The sequence below is a fragment of the Cryptotermes secundus genome, unplaced genomic scaffold (assembly GCF_002891405.2).
Source record: "Cryptotermes secundus unplaced genomic scaffold, Csec_1.0 scaffold227, whole genome shotgun sequence".
Taxonomy (NCBI): Eukaryota; Metazoa; Arthropoda; class Insecta; order Blattodea; family Kalotermitidae; genus Cryptotermes; species Cryptotermes secundus.
The window spans coordinates 207,082-225,289 of NW_019731977.1; the positions used below are offsets into that span (position 1 = coordinate 207,082).

At 43.3% G+C, this 18,208-nt stretch overlaps 1 protein-coding gene across 4 annotated transcripts in view; it reads right to left on the minus strand.

Moving 5' to 3' along the window:
• LOC111867364 (uncharacterized peptidase C1-like protein F26E4.3) overlaps window positions 1-14,647 on the minus strand; it is a 55,072-nt gene extending 40,425 nt beyond the window's left edge. For 2 of the 4 annotated variants that reach the window (XM_023857147.2, XM_023857150.2), the window contains exon 1: window positions 14,474-14,647. In XM_023857147.2, coding sequence (XP_023712915.1) covers window positions 14,474-14,525 — 52 coding nt within the window. In that variant the 5' untranslated portion in view covers window positions 14,526-14,647. Of the gene's footprint in view, window positions 1-1,855; window positions 1,966-14,473 lie in introns of those variants that run through there. The other 2 variants (XM_023857149.2, XM_023857148.2) reach the window with 2 other exon arrangements.
• Window positions 14,648-18,208: the final 3,561 nt, after the last annotated feature.

The following is an 18,208-nucleotide window of genomic DNA, read 5'->3' on the forward strand; positions in this document are numbered from 1 at the left end:
GAAATCAGCATCCTTTTTAGCAGTCACGTAAGTTAAGCAAGGGCGCCAAATGCAGAGTCAGTGACGACGGCCGGGTGGAAGAAATTACGGAAAGTTACTTTGTAAGAAAAAGGAAGGAATGCTGATAAGAACGTTTGGATAAGAATAATGTGCTGATAAAGAAAGGCAAAATGCTAAATATTCAATAAGTGGGAGAAGCTACAGTTTAAGGAGCGACTGGGCGGCGGAATGTACATAATTAAATACAGAAGCCAGAAAAGGAGTAAGAGAGTGGAAAACTGGGGTCTGGAGACTGAACACGGTTAGTAGGAACATTGGACTGGGGAACTGTCACATATGTAGCAAAGATGAAAAATGGAGCCACGTAATTAGGTGTGAAGGAACAAAGATTTGGAGAGAAGTGATTTTGGGTAAGAGGGTTCGGAATATCGTTAAAAAAATGTATTAGGACTTCAGGATGCAAGAATATAGGAGCAGTGGAATAAGCATAAGTACAACTAACTCCATGAAGCCGAGTTACTTTTGAGAAACCAATCAGTAGCTCAGCTACACAAGAACTACCCGACATTACAAGGCACCGAATGTTCATTAACCTCTTCCCAAGAACCCGTCCCTGGTCCCTATTCTGAGCCAGACAAATCGAATCCATATCACCCCATTCTGTTTCTCATAGATCCAATTTAATATTATCCTCCCACCTACGTACGAAGAATAAAGGTAAAGTCCTGTACTTAAGTATTATGGCAAGTGTCACGTAACTTCGAACAAGACCAAGAGTAGCCTTGAATGCGCAGAAGACAAATTTCAGACAAGGGAGTGTGTTCGAGGGTGTGAGAAGTGACAGGCGGCCAGTTGTTTGCACAACTAGCCTAATGTTATGGACAGCAGATCATAAACTTCACCACCCAACGTACGTGACATAAGCCTTTCACTTCAGTTCCTAAATTAAATGCATACATACATTTTTGCCCAGCATTTTGCATTAAGTTTCAAGATCTGCCTTACACTTCCCTGCGTCTTGCAATTTTCTTTTGAGTAGTCTGTATAGCAACTGGCTACGGGCTGGACGACCAAGGGGTCGAGTTCGAGTCCCGGTACGGTCAATAATTTTCTCTTCTCCACGTTGTCCAAACCGGCTGTGGGGTTCACCCAAACTCCTATCCAATGGGTACCGGGGCTCTTTCCCCGGGAGTAAAGCGGCCGGAGCGTGAACCTGGCCACTCACCTCCAGCTAGTGCCGAGGTTAAGAAAATGTGGGTCTATACATCCACTCCCCCATACGCCCTCATGGTGTAACGCTTAATTAGTTAAGCATGGGGACAACTTTACCTCACCCTACCTTTTCATCTTCAATCTTCGGTTGATACATTAAATACCTACGTTTAAACATTAACCCGGCGCTAAATGCTTGCGAACTTTTCAAGATTCCTCTCGAGTGGACTGTAAAATCTAATTTCTCCCACGCGTTGTAAATTAACAGGTAACTTTAGTTCGCAGACTGAATACCTACCCTAATCTGTAACTTTGCAACACAAAATAAATCACCTCATAGGCTTCCTGAAACTCTTGTAGGTATGAATTTCACGGAAACTATGTAGAACTTCAGTTCCTCAGAGAAAACGAAACCCGTCGTTATTCAAGAAACGGTTATGCTGCATGTTCACTGCTTGTTTTGAGAACCATACGAAACACAAATACACTCCGTAGGGGGGGAAATGTGTTTTTTTAATACTAACAGGTAGTACAAATACGTAGTGTCACTGTGCTCTGAAGGGCAAACTAAGCGCCCTAGCGATAACGCAGTACACTGGCAACGGACCGTTACGTGAATGACACTTTCACACGCACCACTCACCTTGCTCTAGTTCGTCGTAGACTTGTACTGCCGTACGCACGCGCCGACTCCTTCTTCCGGTTCCGTCGCGTGCTCACTGTCGACTGCAGCTTCGCGGAGCGGGGACATTGCTGTTATATGCAGGACTGGCAGCTCCCTCCGCTTGTGTGGGTGGAAGCCAGGCGACTTGTTATTTAACAGTGCTGAACTAACTGACGAGGTTATTTAACGTCCGCCCGTGTGCTGGATATTGTGGGTTCGCATCTCCACGTTTTTTTACTCCATGATGATAAAGGGTTTCTGATGGGACGATCCCCGTCCAAAGAGGAGTCCATCAAACTGACGGCAGGAGTTTGATTCCCAGTAGGGGTAGGAAACTTCTATCTTCTCCACAGCGTCCAGGCTGACTCTGGGGCCTACCCAGTCTTCTATCCAATACGTACCGAGGGAAAAGCGTCCAGGACATGAAAGCTGACCACTCACTTTCTTCCAGTGCCGAGGTCAAAACATACCTCCACTTCAACATACGCCTTCATAGCGTGGTCCTTAATTAATTAAGCAAAGGGACAACTTTACGTTTACCATCATGTGTGTAGGTCGCCTCCTCCATCCGTAACCTGTTGTTTGTAAACAGCTGGTTCTAAGGTGGAACAGACCAGAAGAAGATCACATGTGCTAATCATCATCATCATCATATCACTCTCGTCGCCACACCCGTCCTAACAACACTGATCAAAGGTCAACTTCGCTACGTCATTTAATTTTGAGAATGACTCATGTTTCTGTGTAAGTTGCATCGTTTGCGGTGCGTAAACGCACGAGATGCAACATCGGTGCCCTTCCCACTGAGTCAATTTACGTACGCATAGAAGAAATTCCTGGTACTCATTTCTGTTAGAAGCTACGTCGACCCCAGGGCCATAGTGCGGTTGGAGGGATTAGGTCAATTGAAAAAATCCAGTGACCTCATCGGGACTTGAACTCAAGACCTTCTGGCTTGTGGCGTAGTGCCTCAACCAACTACGCTACCGCGTATTCCAGGAATGTTCTTGGGGGTAAAGGGCGGCCGGCGCGTAGGGCTGACAACCTTGCAGCCATATATGAACCGATTGTCTAGAAAATGTGGGAACCTCAACATCTCACAACCCTATGGGCCTCCACGGCCTGTTACAGGGATACCTTTACTTACTTTTTTTTTACGCATAGAAGAACTGCGAGAATTCAGGAAAGGAGACTATCCTGAAAAGTGCAGAATATTTGAGCTCTCTGTTTTCAGCGGCACGCTGTACGGTTTCGTTGCCAGTACCGTTGGGGGCTAATATTCAGATCCGTTGCGCTTTTGAACTACAATGCCAATGTATTTACATTTCGTCCATAATTGAATTCAGTTTATGTTACCAGGTGCACGCTTCTCTGCAGGGCATGGCTCTCTGATATTTACACTCTTCTGGTTCATTTATTATTTCTCTTTGCCTCAAATAGGTACAGCAAGCTGTTGCTCTGCGTGGATGGTGCAAAGATTATTGTACTAGACGGACCTAACAGGTAGTAATTCACAATAGAGTTCAAAGAATCGCACTGATATATTGGGTTTTTGGACTTTATCCATCGTCCTGGTGTCCGTTAGAAAGAGCTAGCCTCAATCACTGGTTCAGTGACTGAGGCTAGCTCTTTCTAACGGACCCAACTGAATAGGTGTTTTCCTTCACCTGAGGACGGAAACAGATCCAGTTTCCGAAACGTCGTGTTTTTATTTGTTATCTTAAAAACCAGGACGATGGATAAAGTCCAGAAACCCAATATATCAGTGTGTTATACACCATCGTCAGAATCCTATAGTAACTATATGTAGGGAATCGTTTATAAACTTGAAATTGGGCATATGTTATGTATTAAACAGCGTTTACTCCACAGTAAACAGAGAAGTGAACTATAAACGAGCTATGTTAAATTAAATGCTAGCTAAACAATTATGCATCCCTTCACTCTTAATGTGTGATCTAAATAAGGGCTTAACTAAACAAAGGGATGTTACAGTTGAATAAGGTACAGTGCTGTTTCTTTTGTTTCTTTAATATAAAGTTCCTGTCTCTTCCTATAAGTTTTAACAAGAAATGAGTAATGTACGAGTAATTAACAGATAATCATAAGAAGTACTGCATGCGTCCTTGGAAACAAAGATGCGGTTTTTATTGGTCTATTGGTATATTTGCCACAGGTTCTGAAAAATCAAAGTTATTCACAGTAGGCGACCACTGTTTCTAAGCGACTTGTTGTGATCGTAACTTTTGAGGGTGTAACGTTTACCATTGGCATGCTTTAATTTAGGCCTCTGAAGAATTCCATTTATAATAATCATCAGACAAATTCCACGCGTTAAGTTACAATGGTTTACAAGTCTTCGTCATTAAATCAAAGTATTTTGTGCTACTGTCATTATTTCATATCTGTCCCTTTGGAAACACGTCCAGAATGGTTCTAGGACCTACACAGCTTGTCAGGGACTCCCTTCAGGGTACAAAGCCCTCAGAGCGTGAAGTTGACCACCCACCCCCGCATTCTGTCGAAATCCATCATTTGTTAACCTTTGTCTCCACGCCTCCCTAGCCCTTATTGCACTAGCGTCCTTTGTTGGGATCGACGCATTGTGCAGTCCAGCTGGCCTAGCGTTGTACGTTTTTATTTCCGGCCTAAACTCCGTTACGGCAAGTTTAAATATAGATGCCAGACTTAGAGAGGCGGGAGATTTGAAATTCCTAGTACCTCCCTGCTAAGGCAAATCTAGGCCGCGCCATAGCTCAAGCGGTTAGTCGCTGGCTTCCCACCGCGGCGGCCCGGGTTTCATCCCGGGTCTGGTCAAGTGGGATTTGTGGTGGACAAAGTGGCGCTGGGGCGGGTTTTCTCCGAGGACTTCGGTNNNGCATAATCCAGACAAAATACATTTTAAAATCTCATATCGCAAAAGTTTACCGCCTCTGTGGTCTAGTGATCAGAGTTCCTGGCTATAGATCCAGAGGTCCGGGTACGATTCACGGCGTTACCAGATTTTCTGAGAAGTAGTGGGCCTGGAACGGGGTCCACTCAGCGACGTGAGGATAATTGAAGAGCTGTTTCAAGGAAATAGCGGCTCCGGTCTAGAAAACCGAAATTAACAGCCGTGATGATTCGTTGCGCTGACCACGCTACACCCTCTATCCACTAAAGTTGGCACTAACTTTGCCGTCAAGCGGCGGTCGCTCGGTCGGTATAGTTCACTTGCGAATTCAAGCCACGGAGTTGTTTTTTTTTTATGAGGATTATGGGAAGAAACTATTGGGAACAAGGCAACAGTCAGCTTCGTCAGGAATAGATATGTATCTGCAGCAAAACGAATTGCAAAAAATGCGTACTGGCTGTCTCTCTTTCGTTCTTCCTTTCTTTTTTGCTTTCCAACCTATGACTTCTGAAAATTTGCATTGAAATATTTATGCATTGCCGACATCCGGAGTCCCAGTTGTGGATCGACAGATTACTAAAGCTGTAGAGTAGTAACAGGGAAACGCCATTCATGGATTGGTAGGCCTCAGGGCTCTTTGACCCCAAGCTCGACACATTATGCGCTAAGCTGATCTTCGTAGTTGTAGCTATTGAGAGTTAGTACAAATAAGGAATATAGTATCCAACACTCAGGATGTTAAAGACTAGGCAAATGCATTACCCATCGTCAGTAGCTGAATAAATGAATGTTACGTCTGAATGCAAAGCTTGTAACTGCTGTCGTCCCCTGTCTTTTATAAAGGAAGTTTGGAGCACCTACACAGAATTCCTAGAAGCATCTTTGCGAGATTACATCCACCATTTGCCTGAATGACAATTTATTGCCATTAAAAACGTATTTTTGACAAGAGTTACACGACGGTAGATATATTACACTGCGTGAAAATATCTTTATACGGAGCATGCGCACACGACAGACGGTCAGAGTGATAGACGCAGCCTCACTTTCATGCGCTTTATACAACGAATGCCTAGAAAAATTCTAACACTCTTATTGGGAATTGAAACTAGTCGTTTGCCAGCCGACTCTAGTTTTGTGCCCGTGAGATGCGAAACACGAGAATACGCGCACTGACTGCGTAACAGCAACTGCGAACAGACCCACAATGCCCGGAGGCCATGCACCTTGATTTCTTAGCGACAGGGAGGGAGGTTATGGAATTGTGACAACTTCAAAAATATCTGGGCCGATCAGAGGGCCGCGCAGTCTAGGACATGAAATATCTGCGCCCGCTGGAACACTGGGATCGCGAGTTCCAATTTCACTCAAGGCATGGATGTCTGTGATTTTTCTGTTTGTGCAAGTAGCGGCCTTGCGACGGCCTGATCCCCCGCCCGAGAAGTCCTGTCGACTATCTTAGATTAAGAAACTGAAGTGAAACGAAGCATTTCATGGATGTCCTGTGCTCCAAGTGGGAGCAACGGAAGAAAAGGAAGAATAGCTGGAAGACTTCGAAACGAGGAGTAATTCTTCAGTGTTCATTACACCAAGAACACATAATTAGTGTTTTGTTATGTCACTATTTTGGAATTTATTAATTTTGTAAGGGCTTTTATGAATCTTTAACCAAAAAATAATCGTCTTTAAGGACTCAGTCCTTATGGGATAAAATTAACAACGAAGTACATGTTTCTGGAATTTCTTCAAAAGTCAATAATTACTCTAGTCGTCAAAAACAATCTGCTTGTATGGAACCGGGAAGTTCCGTCTGTGTTCACAAAATGCCGCTATTTGAATCAATTCTGAGCCAGTTCAGTTTCGTCCTTCACTTCACACACTGTTTCTGTAGGATCCATTTTAATATTATGTTCCCATCTACACCTATGTCTCCCACGTGATCTCTTGTCTTGAGATTTACTGACGAAGATAAATTCCCTATCTCTCTCATACGTGTTACTGCTTGCTTTCCTTCATTTCTCTTAGCCTTTCGGACGTTCTCAATATCTGTTATTTTTCCTAGAGAGTTATTAATTTTGAAAATTGGACAGCACAATAGCTATTTATGAATTTAATAACACTAAACATTTCTTTTATAGTGAAACTAGAAAGTAAATATGAAGAACCGTACCTGCTTGAATGTGAGGCCGTGAGGGCTGACAAGAGTTTGCCCATATTTATGAGGACCGTATGTCTTCGTTGTCAGGGTCAAAGGGTAAAGCGAAAAGAGAAAGGAGCAAGCATGCAGCAAGCAGAGGAAACTGAGTGCGCCGAAGAAGCAGGGCAGCAAGCAAATCTGTTTGCCTTGCTTATGTTTCGACCATGTAGACAGTGACAACACATTCAACAGAAGCTTCACCAAACTTCATACTGAAACGCTGCTATATCCTAGAGGAAAGTGATCTTCATTTCTTTGATTCATTCTTATCATGATAAATGTTGCAGTTTCTGTGATTCAGATTATTGGATGCGCGGGATATACACATCCGTTCTCAGAAGATGTAACGATATATCGCAGAAGTTTCCTCGATTCATTCTTATCATGATAAGTCGTTGCAGTTACGCTGACTCAGATTATTGGCTGTGTGTGATATACACTTCCGTTCGCAGAAGATGTTTGAGTAAGAACGATAATTGAAATCCATGACATGTTATTTCTGGCACTGAGTGCAATAATGTGTGATGTCACGTTGATTCACTTGGCAACGTAACCTCAGTGACGTACAAACGACACGCAAAGTTCAAGGACTGAAATACGTGGTCCGCTTGTTATCTGTCTCATGTTTCTTCTTTGCGTTACTTTGTCAGTTGCGTAGGTTATATGGGAAGAATGAGACGCGACAAAATGATCGTGAATGATTAAAAAAAGGATGTATGGAAAGCAGACATGGCCAGAATCCTTTTAAATATACTCGGGAAAAGCAGGAAAACGTTTCGAAAGCGAATAAGGAAAGATTTATTGTAAAATAATTGAAATTTAATTAAAATTTCCATATTTCAGAGCTATTGATTAGCCACCATCAGACCTGTATGTTTTAAATGAAGAGATGAAGCAGGTGCCTTCTTTACAGAATATTATCCCTGGTCTTCATTAAGTACCACGCCGTGAAGACGTATGGGGGGAATGGAGATACAGTTCCACCATTCTTAACCTCGACATTAGATGGAGGTGAGTTGTCAGATTTCACGCCCCTGCCACTTTACCCAGGGGAAGCACTCCCGGCGTCCATTGTATAAGAGGCCGGTAGGGCCTCAGAGCCTGTCTGAACGCTATGCAGAAGAAAAACATCTCTTGTCCCTGTCGGAAATCGAACCCCGACTCTTCGGTCGTCCAGCCTGCAACCTAGTCGTTATACCGACTGAGCTATTCAGGCTGCATAATTTATGGGTAACTGTTAAAAGCATAAACAGTGGATCATGCTGGGAATCTCAATGAAAAACACGTGGGAGGGGTGTCAGAGATGAGAGTATAAGTTTGGATTGTATACCGTTGTACTGAGAATTAAGCTGTGTAGCTTAGGTACTCGAGAATGTTACACAAACCAAGTGCCACGTACAAGAGTCTCTTAAGTATGCTTTCTACTAAAATTACTCAGGACCATGTGTCCGTCAGTGGTGTGGGTTTTGCAGCGTTCTGCTTAAGCCCTGTGCTTGCAGCCCTCCCACTGTTAACTTCAACATTTCGCCCTAATGTAGACATCCCAATGTTGAATAAATTGTTCACTCTAATGTGGCCTTTCCAACGATAATATCTTATCCAGACCGTAAGCAGTAAAGAGATCATGCCCAACTTCTCTGCTCATAACAAAGTTCGTATCATTTACCTTTTGGGCTTCCCAAAGCTTTATTCTGAACCGGGGTAGCTCAGTCGGTATAGCGACTAGATTACGGGCTGGCCGGCTGAGGGGTCGGAGTTCGAGTCTCGTTAGGGGCAAGAGATTTATCTCTTCTGCATAACATCCAGGCCGGCTCTGGGGGCCTCCTAGCCTCCTGTACTCCCCGTCAGTAAAGCAGATGGGGCATAAAGCTGACCCCACACCTTCACGTCGTGCCAGGGTTAAAAAAATATGGAGCTATATATCCCCCCCCCCCAAACGTCTTCATGCGTCGTCCTTAATGAATTAAAGCCCAGGGATAACTCTATCTTAAGGAATAATTGGGAGGGGGTAGTGAGAAACACTACGTTTAAAGGGGGAGGAACAGAAAAATCTTCCTGCATTGGGGTTCCCAGGCAGTGTCCGCTTGTCCTTCTGACAGAGGTACGTATGAGTCAAAGTCAAAGTCACGTTGCGACCGACGGTCGGTCAGTCTATCTGTCTTGGTGTCGAGCCCCAGCTAGGGCTCATGACGAGATGTTTCTTCTTATATGAAAGTTACTGTCCTGGCCATTTAAGGGCGCCCCAAATTGACAGGACTCATACGTAGAAGGACAAGTCCTTGTCAGAAGGACAAGTGGACACTGCCTGGGAACCCCAATGCAGGAAGATTTTTCTTTTCCTCCCCCTTTAAATGTAGTGTTTCTCACTACCCCCTCCAAACTTCTCTTTTTGTACATCTTCTTCTTCTTCTTCTTCTCTGTCATTTATGTTTCGTCATATAAACCACAACTTTTATATCTGTGCTGGTAACCACACAAAAAACTTCGCCTCAGACATCTGCTCAAAGCGCCACAAATCAGCATCAATGACGTCAAACCTGCCCACACGAATATGTGACACATGTCGCAATTTTGTCTTCCGCTTCCTTCGTACTGGATACTCGGAAGATGGAATGGTGATTGCCTTAACCAAGAAGTTTCTTTTTTATTCAGATCAAAATCTTGCTGTCCCCGGTTGCCACACAGTTCAAAAACACGTACAGTATTCATCTTTATGATATAGTGATGGTGATTATAATAATAATAATAATAATAATAACAATATGAAAGAAACTGCTTGAGAGGCCTAGCCGTAGATGGAAGGATAATATTAAAACACAACTTAAAGAAATTGGCTGAGAAAGTGCGGGTTGGCTTCGTGTGGCTCCGGGCGGAGTTCATGGTAGGGATAATGTGAACACCTTAGAACATTTGGGTTTTATAAGGGGTGGGGGTGAATTTGTTATCAGCTGAGTGAATATCAAATTCTTAAAAATGAATTGACATCATTGTGCTAATTAATTTAATAACACGTAATAATTTGAAAACTATATTCCGCTAGCTCAAGACAGTCGAGAGATGTGATAAAGGCAATTAAATCATTCCTACTAATTAATTTATTTGCGTAAACTTCAGCAAACTTCACAGCAGTATCAGTATAACCCGATCTACTATTTCGCATTACCATGCAGGAACTTCACTATTTGCCATTCTTCTTTTACTCCGAGGTATACAACAGTGTTTCTAAACCAGTGGTTAGCGAAACGCTTTCTACATACCGCAGCTGAAAATAATGGCATACTGCCACAAGCTGGGCTTTAATCTCTCTTTTCATTTTTAGTGACTAAAATAAGTAGTGAACACTACTGCATATTTTTCCCCATGTGTTAGCACTAAGTCAGTCAATTGCGACTACTCTTTACGTGAAATTACGTGAAGATGTCTGAGAAATTGTTGTCTGATGTGCTCTCACTTACTTACTTGCTTGCTTACTTACTTACTTACTTACTTACTTACTTATGGAGCTGAGCCCTTATTGAGGAGCCGCCAATTCTGCAGCTACACAAGAATTTCCCTGCATTTTATGGAACCCGAAGGTTCATTACAGTGTTCACAAGAGCCCTCCACTGGTCTCTATCCTGAGCCAGATCAATCCAATCCATCCGATCCCATTCTATCTCTCTACGATCCATTTTATTATTGTCCACCCACCTATGCCTTGGTCTTCCCAGTGGTCTCTCTCCTTCTGGCTTTCCCACCAATATCCTATATGCATTCCTCTTCTCCCCAATTCGTGCTACCTACCCTGCCCATCTCATCCTCCTTGACTTGATCATTCTAGTTATACTTGGAGAACAGGATGTGCTCTCACTATAATCGCTAATTTCAGATGTTTAGTGTTTGTGTAACAGACATGTTTGGAAATTCTAACAAACATTATTATAATGTACGTGTTTACTTAACGACACTGTCGGTAGCAGAGACTCTGTACCGTAGAATTGTGGCATGATTCATAAATGATGAATTTGAAAGGATGTGGCAGGAAACGGTCTTGAACTAATTTCATGGCTATCACGGCGTTCGCGTGGAGGGACTCAAGAAAATAAAGGAAACCCTGATATTGCAAAAAATAGAACAGTTTTCATTTGGTCTGACTGAGGAAAACCTCAAAAAATTGTAAGATTTGTAGCCCTCGTAGCAGTGGTTGTGAAGAGTTCTGTCTTCTGGGATAAATGCTCTGTGGTCTGTTGAAAGTCAACGAACTTCCCAGAGGAGAATATCGCCCCCGTAATCTTCAGGGCTGAGAATAATCCAAGCAAGGGGCCAACGTGAAACAGACAACAAGCAGAGCTCTGCTTGCTACCTGCTTCCTGCTGGTTTCTACTGCTTGTTATCTGCTTCGTGCTAGTTTCTTTCTTGGCTTCTTCTTCGACCATGAAGATGGAAGCGAAATGTTCCTCCGAAACTTCAGATGACTTTCAATGCACTACACGGCGGTGACAGAACTCCTCAACGCGTCAACATCTCTGACTACTTGTAATGTAAAATCTTTTAATTAGGTGATTTCGACTTTCGTTGCGAGTTCGTGCTAACGATGACGTCAGTCATGTTCCCACAGTGCCTCACTTTAGGTACTGTCACTATAGAGACACGCACATTTATCTTTACGTGGCTGTGTTTAGTCTCAACTGAGTGCAAATTACAGATTTAAAATGTGTAAATGATTGCGCCTTTGCAGTCATTGCCAACCGGCTTTATAATTCAATTATATCACCATTTGGCGCCTCTGTACGGCGTCCAGATGCCTGCTGGACATACAACAGAATCTCACTCGTCTGTCGAGCAACGGCCTAAAATTGTGTTCGTAGAGGATATTTGTTCGGTTCCCTGCTGGGCTGCCATATAACCTGCCTGAGAATATGGGAAGTTCTCTTCCATTGTCCTCAAGAGAGTGACACGTGGTTCACACACATAGGCTAACTACTTCCTAATTTCAAATTCTGTCTTACCATTAGCAACCACCTTCCTGCTACGTTAGGTATAACTTACTTACTCAGTCCATTCCTCTTATACCTTACGGTGTCGAGGTGATATGTGTTTAGTGTAGGTCCACGTCCGTTCCGTGGTTATGTAAGGGATTGACAGAAATCGTTCAGGGCAGTTACGGGGCAGTCTTAAGCAGGAGGAGTGAATTCAGAAGAGTTTTTAGTTCCAAGGTTCCAGAGCGCAGCAGACAAGAAGACTTCATAGTGATTTGAAGTGCTATTTTCTATACTGAAATCCGTTGCCAGGATACGACTAGTGAAGACGGACAACCCTAGTGCGTGTCCAACGGTGAACTAGAAAGTGTATAGATCGGCGATAGCAATGTATTTAAGTGTGATTAAGAGAACTTGTAATCAAGGTGCTAATAAATCCAATCATCCGAACTAGAACTCGTTATTTTCGTCACACCTACCAACCTACACGTGACAATATAACTAATTATTTTGTCGCCCTCACATTTTTTTCAACGATTTTGCTTCTGCAGACATCTGACATGCGTTATTACCGGTGTAACAGTTTCTATTTTGTCCCTATCATAAGTCCTGTCTTACGGGGTTGAAGCTTAGCAGCATAAGAAAATAGAATGTGTCTGCATCATAGTAACATAACCTTGAAACCGGCTACCTGAATATGCAGTCTCTATGTCTCACGCGCGCTTAATGTTTTCAGAGAATAACCCATAACATGGCGCCACCAATTGCGTTCCACATCTCAGGGTCTGCACATAAACAGAGGATAACTCCCAACGTTGACTACGTTGTCAGAGCGACTGAAGACAGAGGCTGTACCATAGCTCAGGCAGTCGCCGGCTTCCCACCGTGGCGGTCCGCGTTCGAGCCCGGGTCAGATCATGTGGGATTTGTGGTGGACAAAGTGGAACTTCGGTTTACCCTCCCAATTTTCACTCCACTGACTGCTCCACATTCATCTATTATCCGGGGCTGGTAAAATAGGCCAATTAGTGGCCGACGTACCAAGTGGACTGAGTCTCACCCCACCCCAAGAAACTAAAAAAAAAAAAACTGAAGACGAGCTGCCCTGTTAATACTGGATTTTCTAATTATTTCAGAATGGTCTGAATTACTTTAATATTTTAGATTTCTGAACTTCCGTTTTCCCCCAATATTTCGATGATTTTTCGTTTTCACAGTTTTAAAGTTTCTCAAAAATTTCTAAGTTACAAAATTTTCGAAAATAATCGAATATAATATATTTAAAATAATTAGATATTTGATGCTATGTAATGTTTTTCAGATTTATTACTCCCGAAACTTATTTTTTTTTCGAAAGTGTAAAAATCTTTTAACGTCTTGGATTTTCTGAACTTATCGAAAATTAACAAATATTTGGATTTTCGGAAATTTACAAATTGTATAGGATTGTTTCGTTATACGTAGTAATACGTATAGAACATGGACTCGTCTAGAGAAATACTTTTTGTTAATTTTTTCTTAAATCTTACTTGTTAAACATTTAGACTCTGAAGACATTCTTTTTAATGAGGAACATAATCAAAATGAGTAGTGGATGAGGGAGCCTCAAGCCCTAAGGGACAATTGGTATGCAAATGTTCCTTGCGTCTTTAATCACGAAGTTATCGGACAGCCGACCGTGCTTGTGTAATGCTTACGCTGTGTGCATCAAGAAATGTAATTTCGGTGTTATGTGCTGGGGTTGACCAATGGCCCATTGGGGCAGTGCCAGCCGTGCTGACGAAATGTCCTAATTCTTCACGACCAAGTCATCAGCATGTACAAAAGCAATGATGACGTTACATTCCGCACAACTTATTCATTGTTCGGAATTGACAATGCAGAGGGATGACGTCAACTTATTCGTTTTGTATGCGGCCATTTTTCCACAATAAAGGGAGCGTATAAACGCAATTGCTTAGAAACCGACCATCTGAATTCCTTGTTTCGTTCCTATAACAACACGTCCGTGTGTTATATGACGCAATAAAACATTTCGTATGGCAGCTGTTCTGCCGTGGTGACAGGGGGGCGTGGAGGTGTCCCGCCACTGCCACCAAGGCGTCGTGCTGCCACCATCTTGTTAAGTCTTAGGGAGGGGCTCAGGTAAATTTACAATCACTGACGTATCTGCCGCCTTGGCTTGAGTTTGCAATTGTCCTGGAGGATTCGGAGGGAGGCTGGATTCGGCAGGAGAGACGACAACACTTGAGGGAATGCTAGGTTCAATTAACATCACAGCGCATTTCTATCCTACTCTATTCACCTATGTCGCTATATACATAATATATACACCATTTGCCAGCGTTCGTCGGTTCGCATTACATGTGGGTTAATATCCTGTAGCACACATTAGTTCACTCCTGTCACCCTGCTATTGGGTATCCTATCCCTCTATCTCTCTTTCTCAGTAAACCTAGTCCATCTAGTCTTCACTTTCTCTCCCTCGGGTTTGCGCTTTAATATTATCACACTTAATGTTCATGGCTATATGAAGTAAGTCTACTTACTTGAGCTGAGGAGACAGGCCGCCATCACCAACCAACAACTACTCATCGCCATCACTCTCTCGGCGATAGCCTACGGCTGACTCTTTGACAAGTAATAATAAAAGTTGTAAGATTTGAGGTTTCACGGCGGTGACTATGAAGAAAGTAGTCTTCTGGGATTTGGCACCGTGTATATGTGGTGCTAACCGACGTTTCGGAGGAACGTATCGCCTCCATCTTCAGGGTAGAAGAAAAAATATAAGAAATCTGCAAGCGGAGAGACCGTGAGAACCGGTAAAAGCAGACTGTGCACAGTCTGCTACTTTCCTCCGAAACGTCGATTAGCACCACATATACACGGTGCCAAATCCCAGAAGACTACTTTCTTAATAATAAAAGTTTTTTGATTGATTCCTCTAGAGTTTATGTACCCTCATTTTGCTGACTCGCTGGGTTCCATAGGTATATTCACCCGACCATCCTGACGTAATTTTGGGTCGGTGTGGCCCACTCATTGGCTGTTTATTGATAGGGGTTGGCTCTTTCAGGTCTACCGCCCTCGCCGACTCAGCGTTTTCCTTATGCCATTGCTTTTATGGCCCACTTCATATAGCTTCTTCCTCAATGTCAGCGTTATTACGCCGTCGCGCTAACATTCTGATTACAAAGCGATTGCCTGTTACACTTCTTTGCAAACACAAGCTTCCTGGTACGTTTCATTATTTCTATTTCTTAATCTTAAAGTCTAGATACCCTTATTCCAAATTACGCAAAAAGAAACATATATACTTGTACATAACCTTTGGGCCATAACAGCAGCCATTTTAGACCTTTCTCTCGTGTTTTACTCTGCCATACTGATACAGAACCTAGATGGGCGTGGAGTCCAACTGGATCCACTCGGCACTGCAGCCACTGATTGGCCTATTGTAGCCTGCCCCGGGTGATTATGATGATGGAGGATTTGGTGGAATGAAGATTGGCACGGGAAACCGAAGTACTCGGAGAAAACCCGCCCCAGCGCCACTTTGTCCACCACAAATCCCACTGGACCCGCGAAGCCAGCGACTAACCGCTTGAGCTAAGGCGCGGCCCGATACAGACCCTACGGCGGATTGCTTATGGATATGTTTCATTAGGCATCATTTTGATGCATTCCTACTATTGGCTCTGGCTCGTATCACAAATTGTGTTCTTTCTGCTCCTGAGCCTAAGGCGAAGGTAAAGTTGCATCTGTATTTAGTGATTAAGCACAACGCCATGACTACATATGGGAGAAGTGGATGTACAGCTCCATCATTCTTCACCTCGGTACTAGATGAAGGTGAGTGGTCAGCTTCACGCCCTGGCCGCTTTACCCTCCGGAAAAGAGTCCCCGGTATCCACTGAATAGGAGGCTGTTTGGGCCCAAGAACCGGACTGGACGGTGTGGAGAAAAGTCTTGACCCATCCGGGTCCGGCCTGTAACTCGTCGTTATAACGCTATACCGACTTCTTTTCTTGAAAAGAAAGGGTAATTTATTACTTAATTAAGATATAAGCATAAAAATTAGAATATAAAAAACTATAATTTTGCCTCTGGTTCTGTATGGGTGTGAAACTTAGTCTGTGACATTAAGGGAGGAACATAGACTGAGAGTGTTTGAGAACAGGGTGTTGAGAATATTTGGATGAAGAGAGATGAAGTGACAGGAGGTTGGAAAAAACTGCATAATGAGGAGCTTCATAACTTTTACTCTTCTCCAAGTATAATTAGAATGATCAAGTCAATGAGGATGACATTGGAAGGGCATGTAGCATGAATTTGGGAGAAGAGAAATGCATATAGAATGTTAGTGGGAAAGCCAAAAGGAAAGAGACAACTTTGAAGACCAAGGCGTAGGTGGGCGAACAATATTAAAATGTATCTTAGAGAGATAGGATGGAGTAGTATGGACTGGATTGATCTGGCTCAGGATAGGGACCAGTGGAGGACTCTTGTGAACATGGTAATGAACCTTCGGGTAAAATAAAACTTTGGGAATTTCTTGAGTAGCTGCACAATTGTCAGTTTCTCAAGAAGGGCTCAGCTCCATGAGCGAGTCAGTGAGTGAGTGAATTAATACATGGCTCCATAGACTGCACTGACTTCGAAACGAGCGTTTTGATGATAAGACGCCGTATTATGTTCAAGGTTTTGGAGTATCCAGTAACACCGTACTATGGCTGCATATACGTAGCTGGAAGATTTTATACGGGGCTGGCATCAAACGAATGCGCAGCGGGTATTGTCGAATCTGCTGACAGGGTACAGAACAAAGAACCACGTGAACTGGTAAATCAGAAACACTGGACTACTCAGGTCTTCGTCGAGTAAGAAAACTTTATTTCAGTGCATAACTAATTAAGCACTACGCCATGAAAACATATGGGGGTAGTGGATGTATAGGTAAATATTTTCTTGACCTCGGCACTAGTTGGAGGTGATTGGTCAGCTGCACGCACCGGCCGCTTTACCCCAGGTACCCATTCGATAGGAGGTTGGGTGGACCCCAGAGCTGGTCTGGACGACGTGGAGAAGAGAAACGTCTTGATACTACCGGGACTCGAACTCCGACCCCTCGGTCGTCCAGCTCGTAGCCAGTCGCTATACCAATTGAGCTATCCCGGACTTCGTCGCAATGCGTCAATTTTATTTTCTGACATAAATAATATAGTCCACACGTTTATCCTCATGCAACTAAACGCCTACGTTTAAGAATTATGGCAGTGTGTTGAGGTTCTAAAGACTGGAGAAGATTGGTTTGTTCCATGGTAATATCCCAGCATTCGCCTGGAAAGACTGAGGTAAACCATGATAAACAGAAGTTGGGTAGCAGATATCCTGCTGATATTCGAACCTAATACCAATCGAATAAAAATTAGTCGCGTTATCACTATATATAAAACATGATCGGTACTTCACAGCGTGACAAACATTCAGCTGTAGAACATGGATACACTAATAAAAAGAAAAAGTAGTACTGCCAACGGTGAAATGCTAAAATATTAAGTTTAAATTGCATGCAAGGCGTATTAACTGTATAATTTCAACCATTGTAGGGCAAATGGACGTAAAACATCGTGTAAATATGCGCTTTGAACTGAGGTTTAGTTTCACGATTACGCTGACGCGAGCTGGACTTGCGGGGTGGTTATGTTCAGTGCAGATACGTAATGGTTTATCAGTATCGGTAGTGTGTGACAGTGTGTATTACTGGCACTACAGATGAAGTACACGAAATGCGAAATATTAATGTGAGTTTCTCAGTTTGCATTCTTTAACCATCCTCTATTTTTTTAATGCTAGTGGGTTGGGATTAAGTCCCTCTGGCCTATTGTACCAGCCCCAGATGATAGGTGAGGCTGATTGTGGAGCAATTGGTGGAATGAAGATTGGCAGGGGTAACCGAAGTACTCGGAGAAAACCTACCCCAGCGCCTCTTTGTCCACCACAAATCCGACTTGACCAGACCCGGGATCGAACCCGGGCCGCTGCGGTGGAAAGCCAGCGACTAACCGCTTGTGAGTGGTGAGGACTGGAGCACTTTACAATGTGCTTTCTGGAGAATATTTTGCCCACACGTATCACAGTATTCTTCATGATGTAGGGCCTATAGGAAATAAAGTATTAAAGCATTTTCAAATTGGAAACTTTGTTCTCTCTCCTCTCGCTCCAAAGTCTGGAGCGCAGGGCCGATTTCTCAGTTTCATTATGAGTTTTATAGACGGTAGGAC